We start from the raw sequence: 14,702 nt of genomic DNA, 5'->3' as shown, positions 1-14,702 counted from the left end.
TGCGCTCGCTATTCTGATCCGTATGTAACGGGCACAGGCGTGTTTCTCACACACGGGTCGTTCCCCCTCGCTGCTACAGCAGGGCTAAACAAAAAAGGCATGAAAACCAAAATGGGTAAAAATTAAAGAAAAAAACCCTCACCGCTGAACTTAATCTTAAATCAGACTAAACCAAAAACCGCTAGAATCCGTCTGACCTGGAAAAGCTTCACCGCCCCCCCCCCCACAAAAAATAAAATACACAAAAGGAAGCAATTTCTATAAATTCCACCGATTTGACTCCACAGAGTGACAGCAAAAACATTGTGACCCAACCCGGGCTCACAGCGCAGCTCCTAATACTGTGACCTCTGTAAAGAATTACATTCAATTTAAATCATAATTGAGTTAACGCAATATTTAAATCACCCCCCCCCCCGGCCGCGTTACATGGAAACACTACAGGTTTTTCTATATACAAAAATCATCGTATTCACAGTTTAGATTTCAAGTCAGAAATATTAGTTCTTTGTGTGCAACATTATTACACAAACGGATCCGGTGTAAAGCACAGGTTACCATGGTATTTACTAAACGTGGTTATAAACCTCCCTATTTTAATAAATACAACAAAAATCCCCCATGGAGAGGGAGTTTATTTTTGAGTCCGTTTGACTTCTGAAAGCAGGCAGGATCGAAGGAATCGGATTCGTTTCCTAGTCCGGGTCTTTAAAATGAGATTTTAACAAGCAAACCCGACAAATTCTTGTATTTGCCCATTTTAACCAAAATAACAGTTTCTGTAGACCGGTTATTACAGCCCCATTTAGGAATCATAGGAGGTGCAATTATATTTAAAAATAAAATGAATACAGCCTGATTATGTCCAAACTTTGGAGAAATTAAAATTATTTTTTTTTTTGCAGTAACAAAAATCAAACAGCTGCTCGGCTTTCATATTCACGGATTGAAGGAAATGGCGCAGGACCAAAGTAATGCTTTCTGCATTGGAAAGCACAAAAAAAAATTAAATAATAATAATAATGTCCTCTTACCCAAGACTCTCGGTTCATCGGCTCGCAGAAAGACATTCACAGAATCACAAGTGAAACGTTACCGAGGCGCAGACAGAACGCGGCGCCAGGTCGGCGGACTTTGTTCGTATTAAAGGGCGGATAACAAATATAAAAACGGTGGTTTGGGGGCGTTTTTCTTATCACAGCCCCTTCCGAAACACCATATGGATGTAGAATACACATACATCAAAAGGAGGGGGTAAAAAGAGGCACTTTTGATTGGCTGGTATTTTTTAACCCCTTTGTATCGCAAGCCCCCACACAGTGTCCAACAGGAAGAGCGTTCGGATTTGATTTTTGTCGGCTTCTTTGTTCGGCGCGCATCCCCTCCTCGACACTAGGCGGCAGCACTCACTCGATATCGCTTGCAGGGCGAGTAGGCACTTTGGCAGCGATGCTGCACCCCCCCCCACGACCGAGCCAATTCTCGCTACGACATCAAGATGGGCTTCTGTCGCACCTCCAAGATATCTACAGAAAAGAAAAACAGTCACGTAATGGGGGGGGGGCCCGACATACTAATTTTAGCATTATATTTAAAAAATAAAAATAAAAAAAAAATAAAAATACAACAATATAATGTTTTCAATGTTTTTACAAATGCATATTAGCCATGAGTATGTGGTTATCCTAGAAAGGCTCAGTTTTAATCACCCACTCAGACTCTCTTACTTATGATAGGCTATGGAGGATACAGCGCTGGGATGGGGGGGGGGTTAAGGGGTAAATACATTTTCCATTGGACTTCTTAACCAGCCCCCTCCATCCACGCTCACCGGACAGAATGCGCTGCAGCGGCAGAGTGACGTAGGTTAAATGTGCATAGAGTAAGAAGTTCTCGTCGGTTCTGTTCAGCTTCAGCCACGACCCGACCAGCGAGCGGCCCGTTCCGGACAGGGAGCGAGACCTCAGGTTCGTCACGTTGTGTATATCTGCGGAGAGATTTATAAAAACGTTATTGGGAGTTCGGGGCGGTATTCTCGGTTTGGGAACGGCGTTTTCCTGAATCCTTTCCCAATCCGGCCATCAGAACGCCTTTAATTCGATCGCAATTCAGAAAATAAAAAAAAAATATTTTATTTGAACGATTGTTCTAGATACGCAATGGATCCGGGAGCATCCGCCATCCATCCGCCGCGTTATTCTCACCTGCGCCGTCGTCGCCGTCTCTGAAGAACTCTTCGCTGTCGTTGGCCGAATGAGATTTCTTCATTTCGGCGTTCCTGTTCCGGGGAACCTTCCTCTTCAGGGACGGGGAGAAGAACGAGGGCCGGTTGTTGCGTTCTGGGGTCGGCGGAGTACTGAACGAGGTGACCTGGCACGGGGGTGAGCGGAGACACGAAGGGTTAAATTGGCCATTGGTTTTCCTACTAAGAGACAGTCCGTAGAGGGCCAGTAGCAGACGAGACCGCCGCTTACCCTCTCGTGTAAAGGCGAGCCCGGGTTGGAGTCGTCCTCCGTGCCGTAGGGCGAGGTGTCACCGGTGGAGACCCTGCTCACCGCCATCTCCGCGTGGCCCTTGCCCTGAGGGCCCTTCATGCGCACAAACTCCAGGCTGTTATACTTATAGAAGCCGAACGACATCTTCTGGGCCATCTTCGCAGCCACGCTGACCTAAAATACGAACCGGGGGGGGTGGGGGGGGTGAATTTACCAACCAATTATTAAAGAAGATCATGAAAAAGCTAATTATGAGGACCATGAAAAGGTTATTCAAACCTTAACCTCTGCACCGAGTTACACCAAGAGACCTCAGAGGTCTGTTCTTTATAATATATAAATTCGCAGGGGGGGGGGGTTTACCTACCCTGTTATCGTACACTTTTTTGAGGGCCTCGTAGCGAATGGACCCCTGGAATATCACGCCTTGGAAGGTGTTGGTTTTATCGCTGGCGACGAGTTCCACGCAGACCATTTCACCCTCCCCGACGGTCATGTCACTGAACGCCTGGAACGCACATAAACACACGGGGGGGGGGGGGGGCGCGGATTATCGGGGGGCAAAACGGAACAGTCCCCCCCGGAACCCCCAGAAGAGCCGATTATACATTATTCTGTTCCATGGAATGAGCTGCGAATAACGCTTTAAGACGCCTTCAACCAGAATAAAAAAAATTATAAAATACTAATAAAACATCAGCTCTAAATTTTAAATAAAATGAAAACACCTGAACCCCAACGTAACGCACCCGCCCCGCATCCCCCCCCCCCGCACCCGCCCCGCCCCGCACCCGTGTTACCTCTTCAAAGTTGTCAATCATGAAGAATATATTCGGGTAACTGATCTTCGACTCCTCCCCTTTACTGTCCATGGGGTGCTTACTGGGAGACGCAAAAACTTGCTATGAAAAACAAAAAAACGTAACTATTTATATTTTTATTTTATTTATTATTATCATCATCAATTTTTTTTTTATTTTTTTTTTTACTGAATACTGAGATAAAGGATCTAAAAATGTTTTTTTATAGAATTCAAGATATTGTTACTTTCATAATACTAAACTAAAAACAACAAAAAAAACAAACAAAAAAAACTTTTTTAGCCTACCATTTTTTTTTAAATGTAATTGGCCAAAAAAGCCTCGGCTCCCCGGCTATTTTCTTTCATATCCCTAATTGCGGTGTTTTAGACCCGCGCTGCCCCTCCGCTCACCTGCGACTTCTTTTTATGGATATGAATGTCTCCGGCGTCCGATCGCGTGCAGACCGCGCATGTCACCATGTAATCCAACTGCGGAGGAGCAAGACGGCGATGAGCGACACGGCCTTAAATCCGACTAAAAACCTTAACCAGTCGCTGGAGCCGGATGTCCATCCCATGCATGTTTAATGCCCTCACTGTATTACCCTCTACCACTTCTGCTGGGAGGCTGTTCCACTTATCTATAACCCCTTTACCGAGTGCTCAAATATAACGCAGATGTCACCTTCTGTAAAATGAGGTTTAAATAGACACTTTCTTCCCAGTCAATATCCGGGTCCCCAAGTCCTGGAAGTTTCTTGGAGTCTTTTCGATAGACTTCCACGTCTACCTGCTGAACGAAACAAAAATCGAACGTTATAATCCGCACCGCACTGTAACAGTTCTAACCAGCTGGATGCCGCCATTATTAAGAGACAATTCCAGCTCCGGTCAGAAAGAAACATTTAAAAGGATGAACAGGTGGGAAGTGGGAGGAGCTATGTGCAGCTTTCCCCGCCCCTTCCACGCATACCCCAGGTGCCCAGAAAAGACACCCAGATGGGTCCTAAGTACGAGTACAGGGTTAACATCCGGATCAGGACCATCAATAAAAACCTCTTTATTATACGGAATTTAACCCGGATTTCTGCCGGCGTCACCTTCTTTCCCTCGTTGCCGTCGGCGCCAACGTAAGACATTTTCCGACGGACGTAAAAGAGCATGTCGTCCTGCCGGGGAGCCCACTTCTCCATGAAATATGTGGAATACATCCAAGTCCAGAACACGATGCGGTCATCTTTAAAGAAACCTGGGGGGGGAATAAATAAAAACAAAATTTATAAAAAAAAAAATAAAATAAATACAGGTGACTTCATTTAGAAAGATCTTTAACTCCTGGGGCGTATAGAATATAACGAGCTTCGTGATGTGCTATTAAAGGGTTAATATCACCATTAAATATCACTTGGCAGCAGAGCCGGCCTTAGGCGTTGTGGCGCCCTGTGCGGACTACTCCTCTGGTGCCCCCCCTCACTACCCCCCCCTCTCTGCCCCTTCAAACTACACCCCCCCTCTGACCCTTCAAACTACCCCCCCTTCAAACTACACCCCCCCCCTTCCGCCCCTTCAAACGACCCCCCCCCCACACACACTTACCTTGTTGCCGGAGTCCTGCGGTGAGAGCGGGAGGCATCCGTCTTCTCGCTCTGCCGCGGTGCCAGCATTTGCCGGCACCGCGACGGAGTCACGGAGAGTGAGGGGCGCCGAGCGGTTGCTGAGAAATTCACGAGCGACCGCTCGGCGCCCCTGCCCGGGACTTAGATTAAAGCATCGGGTTTTTTTTAAACTTTATTTAACATGAGTTATGTCCCGGGCAGGCGCCCCTGCGCGGTCGCACAGGTCACACACCCCTAAGGCCGGCCCTGCTCGGCAGAAACAATCCTCTCAAATTCCCGTTCATATTTTATCAGCTGCTGCTTAACATCACCCAAAAGTCATGTGACAAAGATGGGACACGCCCCCTGACTGTTGCCATTGCAGCAGCAACAACACACGGGAAATCTGGAACAAAATGGAATTCCGTTCTATTAAAAATGTAAATTGTAAGGGATTCTTAGAAATTCCAAGAAAATATATTTATTCAACATACATCATGTTATAGCACAACTCCAACTACTCCCAGCCAGCCGAAATCAAAGTATAACAAAAAAAAAAAAGGTAAAGACGCCACCATCTAATCTAACACTAATCATCATTCTGGAAACGCGACGTTCCTTCCCGATCGCAGCTCCGTTTAATACACAGAAGAAGAATGGATTTTATTTACCCCGTTTAATGTATAAAGCCGTTTCCTGCTGTTTCTATACACGTTATCGGGGCTTTTAGGGCTGTAGAACCCTGCGATCCCCTCATACCCAGCAAACATTCTGACCTCCTAGAAAAGATGGGCACATAGAGGGACTGGACAAACTAAACAGGGACACTTGGGGTGTATGTATCTCTAAACCTTTCCGATTGCTCATTTATTTCTGCATCGTTACTAAGACTCCACATCCACCCCAATTTCTGGGGCATTTCCAGGCGACTGCCTCATACGTGACTAATCGGTGCCGGTCACGGGTGGGGGGGGGGGTGGGGGGTCCGTCACTCCGGCCCGCGGAACTCAAACTGGCAGCTCCTTCATAGTGACTCACAGCCCCGGAACGCCAAGTCTGCAGTCACGAGTTGTTGACGGGATGAAGGATCCAAAATAGAAAAATTGGGCAATTTACTTAGAAATTGAGTATTATTTTTTTATTATTATTTTCCCGCAGAGACTCAAACATTCTACGCCGGGATGGAAAAAAAAAACGCCAAGAACCCGACTCACTTTCTAAGTCACACTATTTATACACAGTCTGGGGCTCTGGCTGCTGAACGGTACTTTGTCCAGAATAACGACGTTTAAAGGGTTTTCTCCTCTTTTGTGGATGAAGAATCGAGTCCTGCAAGCGCCGGAGAGAACGACGACAAAACAAACAGAGGATACAAAGTATCAGCCTTTAAAATCCCAGGTTACAGGAAATCGTGTTTCAAACGCAGGGACTGCAAGAAGCGGAGCGTGAAAGGTTGGCGCTATAGAAATAAAAAATTATCATTTACGACAGAGCCGCCGCGATGAGCGTCTTTGGATCAGAGAATTTATACTGAGAACCTGCGAACTCATAGCTCCACCCATCTCATGTTTTTATAATCCCTATGCCCCGCCTTTTTACCACTGTCTCCCAATCACGGATCTGATCCCACCGCGTCACATGGCGGATATAGACAGACAAATACATCATATATATAAAAATATATAATATCCAAAATATTCTCTATGATTTAAACAGAAAAAAGCCAACAAAAAACAATTCCAAACAGGACGCTCAATACTTTGTTTCCGGGGTAGTTTTGGTTTACATTTTTTTTTTGTTTTTATTGCTCCGCCAGCGACGGATCTTCCAATCGATGCCGAATTATTTAGGATTGGTTTAAATATTCGTTTCTCTCTGGTTAGCGGGGGACGCGCTTCGCTCCGGGCACAGAGGGGATTTTTATCGTGGCCTTTAATAAATCAGAATTCTCGGTCCTGATAACAAAGCAACAGCCGACGCGATCCGCACTCCCTGCACTAAAAGAATAAAAAAAATAATAAATAAGACACGCGCTTCTCTTTCTCCGCGGATCCCGCGCGATATTCTGGCCTCATGGAGCACTTCCGCAAAGGGGCGGAGCCACGACGTGCACGGTAGGGACTGCCTCCTCCCAGCTCATCCCACTGTGGGAGAGGGCGTGCATGGAGGCCCCGCCCCTTTGCAGAAGTACCAGGATAACCGAAGAAGGAAGACAGAACTGGAAGACAGAAGAAGCGGAGAAGGAGGCGAGGAAGCCAAAAACAGCTAAACTCGTCTGTGCGTCGGACCGACCTACGAATACGTTTTAAACAAACAAAAGAGCGTCAGCGACGGACCGAGCGAGATGTGCCTGCAGAACGGTCTGCGATTAGGACAGGACTCGGCAGGCAGCAGACGCCTTCATCCTGCGAAGAGCAAACACAGACCCCCACAACCCCCCCCATCCCAGAGTGTCGCAGGTCCCTGTGAAAGCTACATACAGACCGCTAGTTACACGCTAGGGGGTCACACGCAAGCGATAGTGTTAGCTCGGGGGGGGGGGGGGGGGTCGGGGGCATCATCTGCCCCCTAATGAAAGACTGAAGACACCAAGTCATTTTTTCTATAGCGCCAACACTTCCCGCAGCACTTCTTACAGTCCCTACATTCACAGGGTCTGACGGAACCAGAACCGACGGACCGAGACGACCCGACGCGTTCGGGAAACGGAACTCGCAGATCAACGGGAAGTAAAATCAGAAATAGGGAAGCAGGACGAGTTTCGGAGCGTTATTTATAGAAACCTCGGCTTAAAAATAAAAATATGTAATTTCACTAAAAAGAGGGATTTATATTTATAAATATAAAGAAAAAACATAAGATTTCCCGACAGGTAGAAGAGTGACCAGAATCCAGCGACCCCGACTCGGAGGCTGGCTGGGAGTGATCGGAGTTGAAGACCATAACGCAGGGATGTTACTCGGTTTGCTGTAACAGACGGACGGCGGGAAGCAGACAGAGCCGCGGACGGAATGTGTGTGGAAATCTAACATTTAATGAATTTGGCGTAGCGGTAACCTAACCCCAGCGGCCCCGACGACCATCGCAGGGTAACCGCCGGACGTCGCCCCACAGCGAGGCGCACTCGGGATAATTCAGCGGATTCCACGCGTTTCTCGGGCAGAGGAGGGCAATTTAAAGACCCCGTTTAGACCCAGAGGTCCGGCTAATAAACCCCCCCGGAACCAGAACACAGACCGGTTCTCCGGGCCCTGATCAGACCAGGACTAGTAACGCACAATATAGGCAGCCACATCCGGCCAGCAGACCCCCCAGTGACCCCGAGACCCCCGGCGCGTCAGGGAATACAGAGTCACAATCCCAAAGAATCAGACAGCGCTCCGGACCCAACGACAGCCGAAATCCCCAAATCCGGGTCTCCGGTCACAGGAATCCCAGGTCGTGGTTGATTAACTCTTCGAAGGCACCGTGCGGGGTGGGCGGCTGGGGCTGGCAGACGAGGTGACACAAAGATGGGGGCTACAGGCAGACCCCCCCCCCATTTATAAATCAATAAATAATAATAATGATGATGAAATGAGCCTTAAATACAGAAAGAGTGATAAAGATTGACAAAAATAACCAATACTCCCTGAGTCTTCTCCACACCGTGACCCCCACCCAGGTATGAGGGGCATCTTACGGGGCACATCTGTCATTTCAGGTCTATAAAAGCCCCCAGAGACATCATCACCCCCCCCCCCCCCCAGCAATAAGAGCTCTGGTTCACCTCCTAGGAATTACCCCATCACTGGCACCGCTGTCCTAGGGGGTCCCCATCCCAATGCCCACCTTAACCCTTTGGGTACCGGCTGGCATGGAATCGGTGCCACCCACTCACCCAGTCCGCTGATCTCCTGGCGGATATTCAGGCGATTCCTCTCGTCCACTATGGCAGAAATCATTTCCTGGAGGGATCTGTCCGGATCTCCGTCCTCCTCCTCTCTCTTCCCCACCCGGCTGATCGTCTTGAAGGCTGCCATCCTGCCAAAGATGATTTCATCGCAGTCTTTGTGTGATCTCAGAGGCGGGGATCCCCCTGCTGCCCCCTAGCCCCGGGCCGGATGATGGGGGTAGCAGTGCTGCCGGTGCCCTCCTCGCGGTTATCCTTCTTTTTAATGCCCAGCAGGTAGACGGGGAGCCCGCAGTGACACGGCCATGGCAGGCAGAGCCCTCTCGTCACCCGGCACTTCCGCCTCCCATAGCAGATCAGCTGGGATCCCTCACTCCGCCCCGGGCATTTCCTGCAACAAGCTGCTTCACTGGTTTAAAGGGCCGTTCTGGCTCAGGCGACCAATCAGCAGCATGCATAAGGTTTAAAGGGCTGTGCTGCGCCAGCAGCCAATCAGCGCTCGCTTCCATTCCAAGGGCCTTTGACAGCCGCGCAGCCAATCATTATGCGGTTGCATGACCGTTCTGACAGTTCCGGCCAATCAGCGCTCGGCTCGGGTTTAAAGGGCCGTAGTCGCGGGTGGGGAGAGCTGGAGCCCCGGCGGGCGAGGCAGGATGGTGGCAGATCCCTGATGTCCGGGGGTAGGCGGTGGATTTATCTCCGCGCTCGGAATACAGACACAGATCTCTGGGTGGGGTCTCCCCACATACATGACACATGTATGATATGGAATAATATCATAGTTTGTATGTTCACAGGACCAGCATTGGGTGCACAATCATCTCCATATTATAGTTTAGTACCTGAAGGCAAAAGTAGTTCATTATTATTGATTTTTATTTACATTTTTGTGTTTTATTAATTGGACCTCGCGTCCATTAAAACCCCTATCAGCCTCATCCGGCCTGTCTGATTCGCCCGTTCCGCCCACTGTAAAGACTCAAACCTTAATCAGTTACCGTATTTTTCGCTCTATAAGACGCACCTGCTGATAAGACGCACCTAGATTTTAGAGGAGAAAAAAAAGGAAAAAATATTTTGAGCTAAAAAATGGGCTAAAATATTTATTACAATAACTGAATAAGCTATGAACACAGTAAGACACACACAGACACACACAGTAAGACACACACAGACACAGTAAGACACACACAGACACAGTAAGACACACACAGTAAGACCTCCCTCCCTAACCCCCCTTCTCAGTATCTCCCCTCTAACTCCCTAACCCCCCCTTCTCAGGATCTCCCCTCTAACTCCCTAACCCCCCCTTCTCAGGATCTCCCCCCCCGCCCCGGTCACTTACCTTAAACTCCTGTGTTGGAAGCGTGAGGCGTTTGTCTCGGGTGCCGGCGCTTCACTGCTGAGCGCCGGCGTCTGACGTCATATGCCGGCGCCCAGCGTAAAGCGCCGGCACCCGAGACAAACGCTTCCAACACAGGAGTTGAAGCGCTGAGGCAGGCGGCGGTGGCGGTGGCGGCGGCTGCCGCCAGCAAAGGATTCCTGTATATCTGTCAGGCAGAGGGGCCCGAGAGTTGCCGAGCGGTTGTCTTCAGCAACCGCTCGGCACCCCTTGGGCCCCCCTGACTGGCAGAAATCCAGGACTCCTCTGCTGGCGGCCGCCGCCGCCGCCTGCCTCAGTTGCGACCCCGGATTTATCGGCGTATAACACGCAGGTAGGGTTTAAGCTCCGGATTTTAGTTAAAAAAGTGCGTGTTATACGCCGATAAATACGGTATATCGTTGCCCCCTCCCTGCCTGCATCTTCGCTCCATAAGACGCGGCTGATTTTTCATCCTACTTTGGGAGGAAAAAAACTGCGTCTTATGGAGCGAAAAATACGGTACTTTACTGAGAGGGTGGTAGAAAAATGGAACAGCCTCCCAGCAGAAGTGGTAGAGGGTAATACAGTGAGGGTATTAAACATGCATGGGATAGGCATACGGCTCCTGAATCTAAGACGAGACCAACGACTGATTAAGGTTTGAGTCTTTACAGCAGGAGAAACGGGCGACTAGACGGGGGCCGGATGGGGCCGATCTGCCGGCAGGGTCTGGGTTTTAAATTCAGTCATTTTTATTATATTTTAATAGATTTTTTATTTATTTGCAGGGGCCGGGAGTCTCGTGAGGTCGATCAGTTTATAACCTTCTGTCGCTAATTAAAAGTGAAATCTTGCCAACGGGGGGGGGGGCTGGGGCAGGGGTGTCAGTGTTTGGGGGGTAACGCGGAGGATCTGATCAGGAATGGCGGAGGACGCGAGGCCGGCGATAATTTCCTGTTTATGGAAAAACCCAATCGTGAAAATCTAATAAAAAGCTTCAATTTTATTTCCACGTGAAATTCGTTCCCTCGCTGGATAAACGGCATCGTTTCCAGGAAATGAAATCCTTCTTTATTAATATTTATTCCTCCGTTTCTGTGATTAGAAGATAAATTTTATGACTCCGGATCCAATATTGTTGGGAAAAATAAATAAATGTGTCTTAAAAACTCCCCGCAAATCTGAGCCGGAATGAATCATACATGATGATGGGTTTTGCCTCCTTGGGGGGTATTATTGGGGTTGTGGGTGTAATTCTTACCTGGATCAGGGCTGTAATGAGGGGGAAAACCTTGGATGTCGTTTATTCAGAGAACTGTCGGGGTTTGCCCCTGAATCTCAGGGTGAATGGGCAGATTCTCCGGGTTTTTACCCCAATCTCGGGGTGATTTGGCAGATTCTGGGGTCACTCAGTCTGGAGCCGACTCCTTCCTATTCTCCTCTGATTTAATGATATCTGAGCGTCCCGATTGGTGCTTTTCTCCCTGCTATATCACAGCTGGAATCCCTGCTTGAATACAGGTGACTTGATATACCTCCTGACCGTTCACTCGCCTGATTCGTCGGTATAATCCCCGGACGCGCGTGCATTTATTTACCACTAGAGGGCGCCGGTGTTATTCAATAATTTAAATGGACAGGAGTGCAATTACCGTATCTCTCTTCCTCCGCTGACCTCCTCGCTAACCGAGTGCAACGCGGCCGACGGCCGTCTCCCTCATCGCAATCCTCGGCTCTAAAATACATGAAGGGCTAGAAAAGCAGACAGGAGGGAAGAGGAGACCGCGGGGGCCGGGGAGCCACCAAAGCCAAGCCGCCTCATCGGCACCTTCCCGACCCCCCTAACATACATTTTACAAACTCTCACGCTAACACACACATTAACACACACACACACACATTTACACACACACAGACATTTACACATACACACACGCTAACGCACACACGTTTACACACTCATGCCAACACACGGCCAGGGACACAGAAGTGGTCGGTGGAGAAGGTATGAGAGAGAGAGAAACACAGAGAGAGAGAGAGGGTGAAAGGATGTTAGCGTGAGTGAGCGTTTGGGTGTTTTTACATCAAAAGTGTGTGTTGGGGGTAAATCTAAGATTAAACTGGGCATGCTGCCAACATAGAAGGAAGTTTTACTTTACTGAGAGGGCGGTAGATAAGTGGAACAGCCTCCGAGCAGAGGTGGTAGAGGGTAATACAGTCAGGGTATTAAACACGCATGGGATAGGCATCCGGCTCCTGAACGACTGATTAAGGTTTGTATGCTGGAGGGGATCGCGCACGCGGGTCTCATCCGCCGAGAGGGGTTGGATGGTTGGGGTCACCTGAGGCGAATGTTTCATAAAATGTGTCTTTTTGGGAAAAGTAACTCTTTGGGTGATTGAAGTCGCTCTAAACACAAAGCGTCGGCAACGTCGGCAGCAACGCAATAAAACCGGTCTGTTTGGTTTCTGCAGATTCCAGAAATGTTCGGAATTCTCGGAATAATCAGCAGATCGCGTCGCCTTAAACCGAAAACGCGAGAGACCCCAACGCTCGGGGCTTTAATATGAATTCATTAAAAAGGTAAAAAATAATACGAAAAAAAACTCTCCTTAGGTAGAAGCTGCAGCTCCCGGCCTCCTCCATCATCCAGTGATTCTCGCCACTGATTGGCCGCTTAAAACTGCTGAGACCCCCTTTCCGTGACATTTGTTTAGCCCCCCGCTGGAGCGGACAGTAAGTATATCTCCTGCACGGCGGGCAAGGGGGGCAAATGCGGACGAGGGGGGTTTTGCAGAATGAATTTGCCCTAAACTAACGGAATTAGGAAAGATTGGGGGTAAATCTCTTATACTCCAGAATATTATGGGGGGGGTCGCAGTGAGTGTTGGGGAGATTGGGGTGACGGTCAAACAAAAACTTGCCCCGGGGCAAAAAGAGATCTCACATCTGATAAAGCAGAAAGTCGTCATTCTCGCCGAGCCGCATTCCTCCGCTGTCGGGGGGGGGGGGGGGATTTCACCAAAATAACTTCCAAAAGCTGCAAAATTGGGTTTTTTGTTTTGCTCAGAATATTTAAATTCCGGGCGACGATCTGCAGATTTTATTTCATTACTTCCCGCCGTCTGGCCCCCAAAGAGGTTCTGCAGCAGCCGGCTACATGCTGTCCCCCCCTGGGAGCCGAGCTGGGGGCCCCATACCCGGACGAGGGCAACCAAGATAATCAATGAAAGGGGGGCGTTATGAGATATGCATTTTACATGGTGCAATAAAAATCCTTACGGCCCCCACAATGCGTTTTTTATACGTTGTCGCCCCACGGGGTAAATAAGTAAAACCGGTTGTGTGAGTTGCCCCTTCCTCTTACAGCGACCCGCAGCGGGGGGGGTGTTTAGAAACCAATATGCAGGTTTTGTGATTGGCTGATAGATTGGGTGGGCGGGGCCACAGGGGTGCAGGTGCGTCTCCATACACCTGAGAGCCTCATTTCATCCTTTGCTGCAGATCGGTCGGAAGCCGCGGCGCGCTGACCTCCGGAATTATGGGGCGTTGCAGAGGGTTCCTGGTCTGCGTTTGGCTGCTTTTGCAGAATTCCTTGGGTGAGCCGTTTAGTAAATCTCGCGTTTCACGTCGTTTTCTCCGCGTTTCCTTCCTTTAAATGTCTTTTTATGTAACGAGCCGGCCGGGTCTCTGATGATTGGTCAGAAAAATTTTTGTTATTTTTGTGGGGGTTTTTTTAATAAAAATTTAACGGGGCCGCGTTAACTCTTCAACCAGCAGGCTGAGGTCGGACAATGATGCAGTGTGTCTGGGTTTACAAAATAAGGATACAGGGACTTATTCACTAAACTGGGTGTTTGGAGGAGAGCTGAACATCTCTTCTCCCTGAGCTTGTTTAATGTTTTTAAGGGCCCTGCTGCAGAAAGGGCTAAGCTGGCCCCCTGTATAATGTATAAATCAGGGAGCCGGCCCCCTGTATAATGTATAAATCAGCGAGCCGGCCCCCTGTATAATGTATAAATCAGCGAGCCGGCCCCCTGTATAATGTATAAATCAGTGAGCTGGCCCCCTGTATAATGTATAAATCGGTGAGCCGGCCCCTTGTATAATGTATAAATCAGTGAGCTGGCCCCCCTGTATAATGTATAAATCGGTGAGCCAGCCCCTTGTATAATGTATAAATCGGTGAGCTGGCCCCCTGTATAATGTATAAATCAGCGAGCCGGCCCCCTGTATAATGTATAAATCAGTGAGCTGGCCCCCTGTATAATGTATAAATCAGCGAGCCGGCCCCCTGTATAATGTATAAATCAGTGAGCTGGCCCCCTGTATAATGTATAAATCAGTGAGCTGGCCCCCTGTATAATGTATAAATCAGCGAGCCGGCCCCCTGTATAATGTATAAATCAGTGAGCTGGCCCCCTGTATAATGTATAAATCGGTGAGCCGGCCCCTTGTATAATGTATAAATCAGTGAGCTGGCCCCCTGTATAATGTATAAATCAGCGAGCCGGCCCCCTGTATAATGTATAAATCGGTGAGCCGGCCCCTTGTA

At 48.8% G+C, this 14,702-nt stretch overlaps 1 protein-coding gene across 2 annotated transcripts; it reads right to left on the bottom strand.

Moving 5' to 3' along the window:
- Positions 1 to 1,485: 1,485 nt before the first annotated feature.
- Positions 1,486 to 8,914, bottom strand: LOC149274877 (uncharacterized protein KIAA0930 homolog). 2 transcript variants are annotated; one of them, XM_089505153.1, is made up of 10 exons: positions 8,773 to 8,914; positions 4,398 to 4,546; positions 3,983 to 4,090; positions 3,709 to 3,786; positions 3,296 to 3,397; positions 2,863 to 3,003; positions 2,475 to 2,669; positions 2,205 to 2,370; positions 1,832 to 1,987; positions 1,486 to 1,526 (listed from the first exon to the last, which is right to left on the bottom strand). In XM_089505153.1, exons 1-10 carry the CDS (start codon positions 8,912 to 8,914, stop codon positions 1,486 to 1,488), a joined length of 1,278 nt encoding a protein of 425 aa, XP_089361279.1. The 2 variants fall into 2 exon arrangements, with proteins under 2 accessions (XP_089361279.1, XP_089361280.1); XM_089505154.1 differs by having other exon boundaries at positions 3,983 to 4,087; positions 4,377 to 4,546; positions 8,773 to 8,836.
- Between the last annotated feature and the right edge of the window lie 5,788 nt (positions 8,915 to 14,702).

The sequence above is a fragment of the Sceloporus occidentalis genome, unplaced genomic scaffold, assembly GCF_023333645.1.
Source record: "Sceloporus occidentalis isolate IW3139 unplaced genomic scaffold, rSceOcc1.0.p SCAF_313, whole genome shotgun sequence".
Lineage (NCBI taxonomy): Eukaryota > Metazoa > Chordata > Lepidosauria > Squamata > Phrynosomatidae > Sceloporus > Sceloporus occidentalis.
This window is presented reverse-complemented; position numbering and strand designations above follow the sequence as displayed.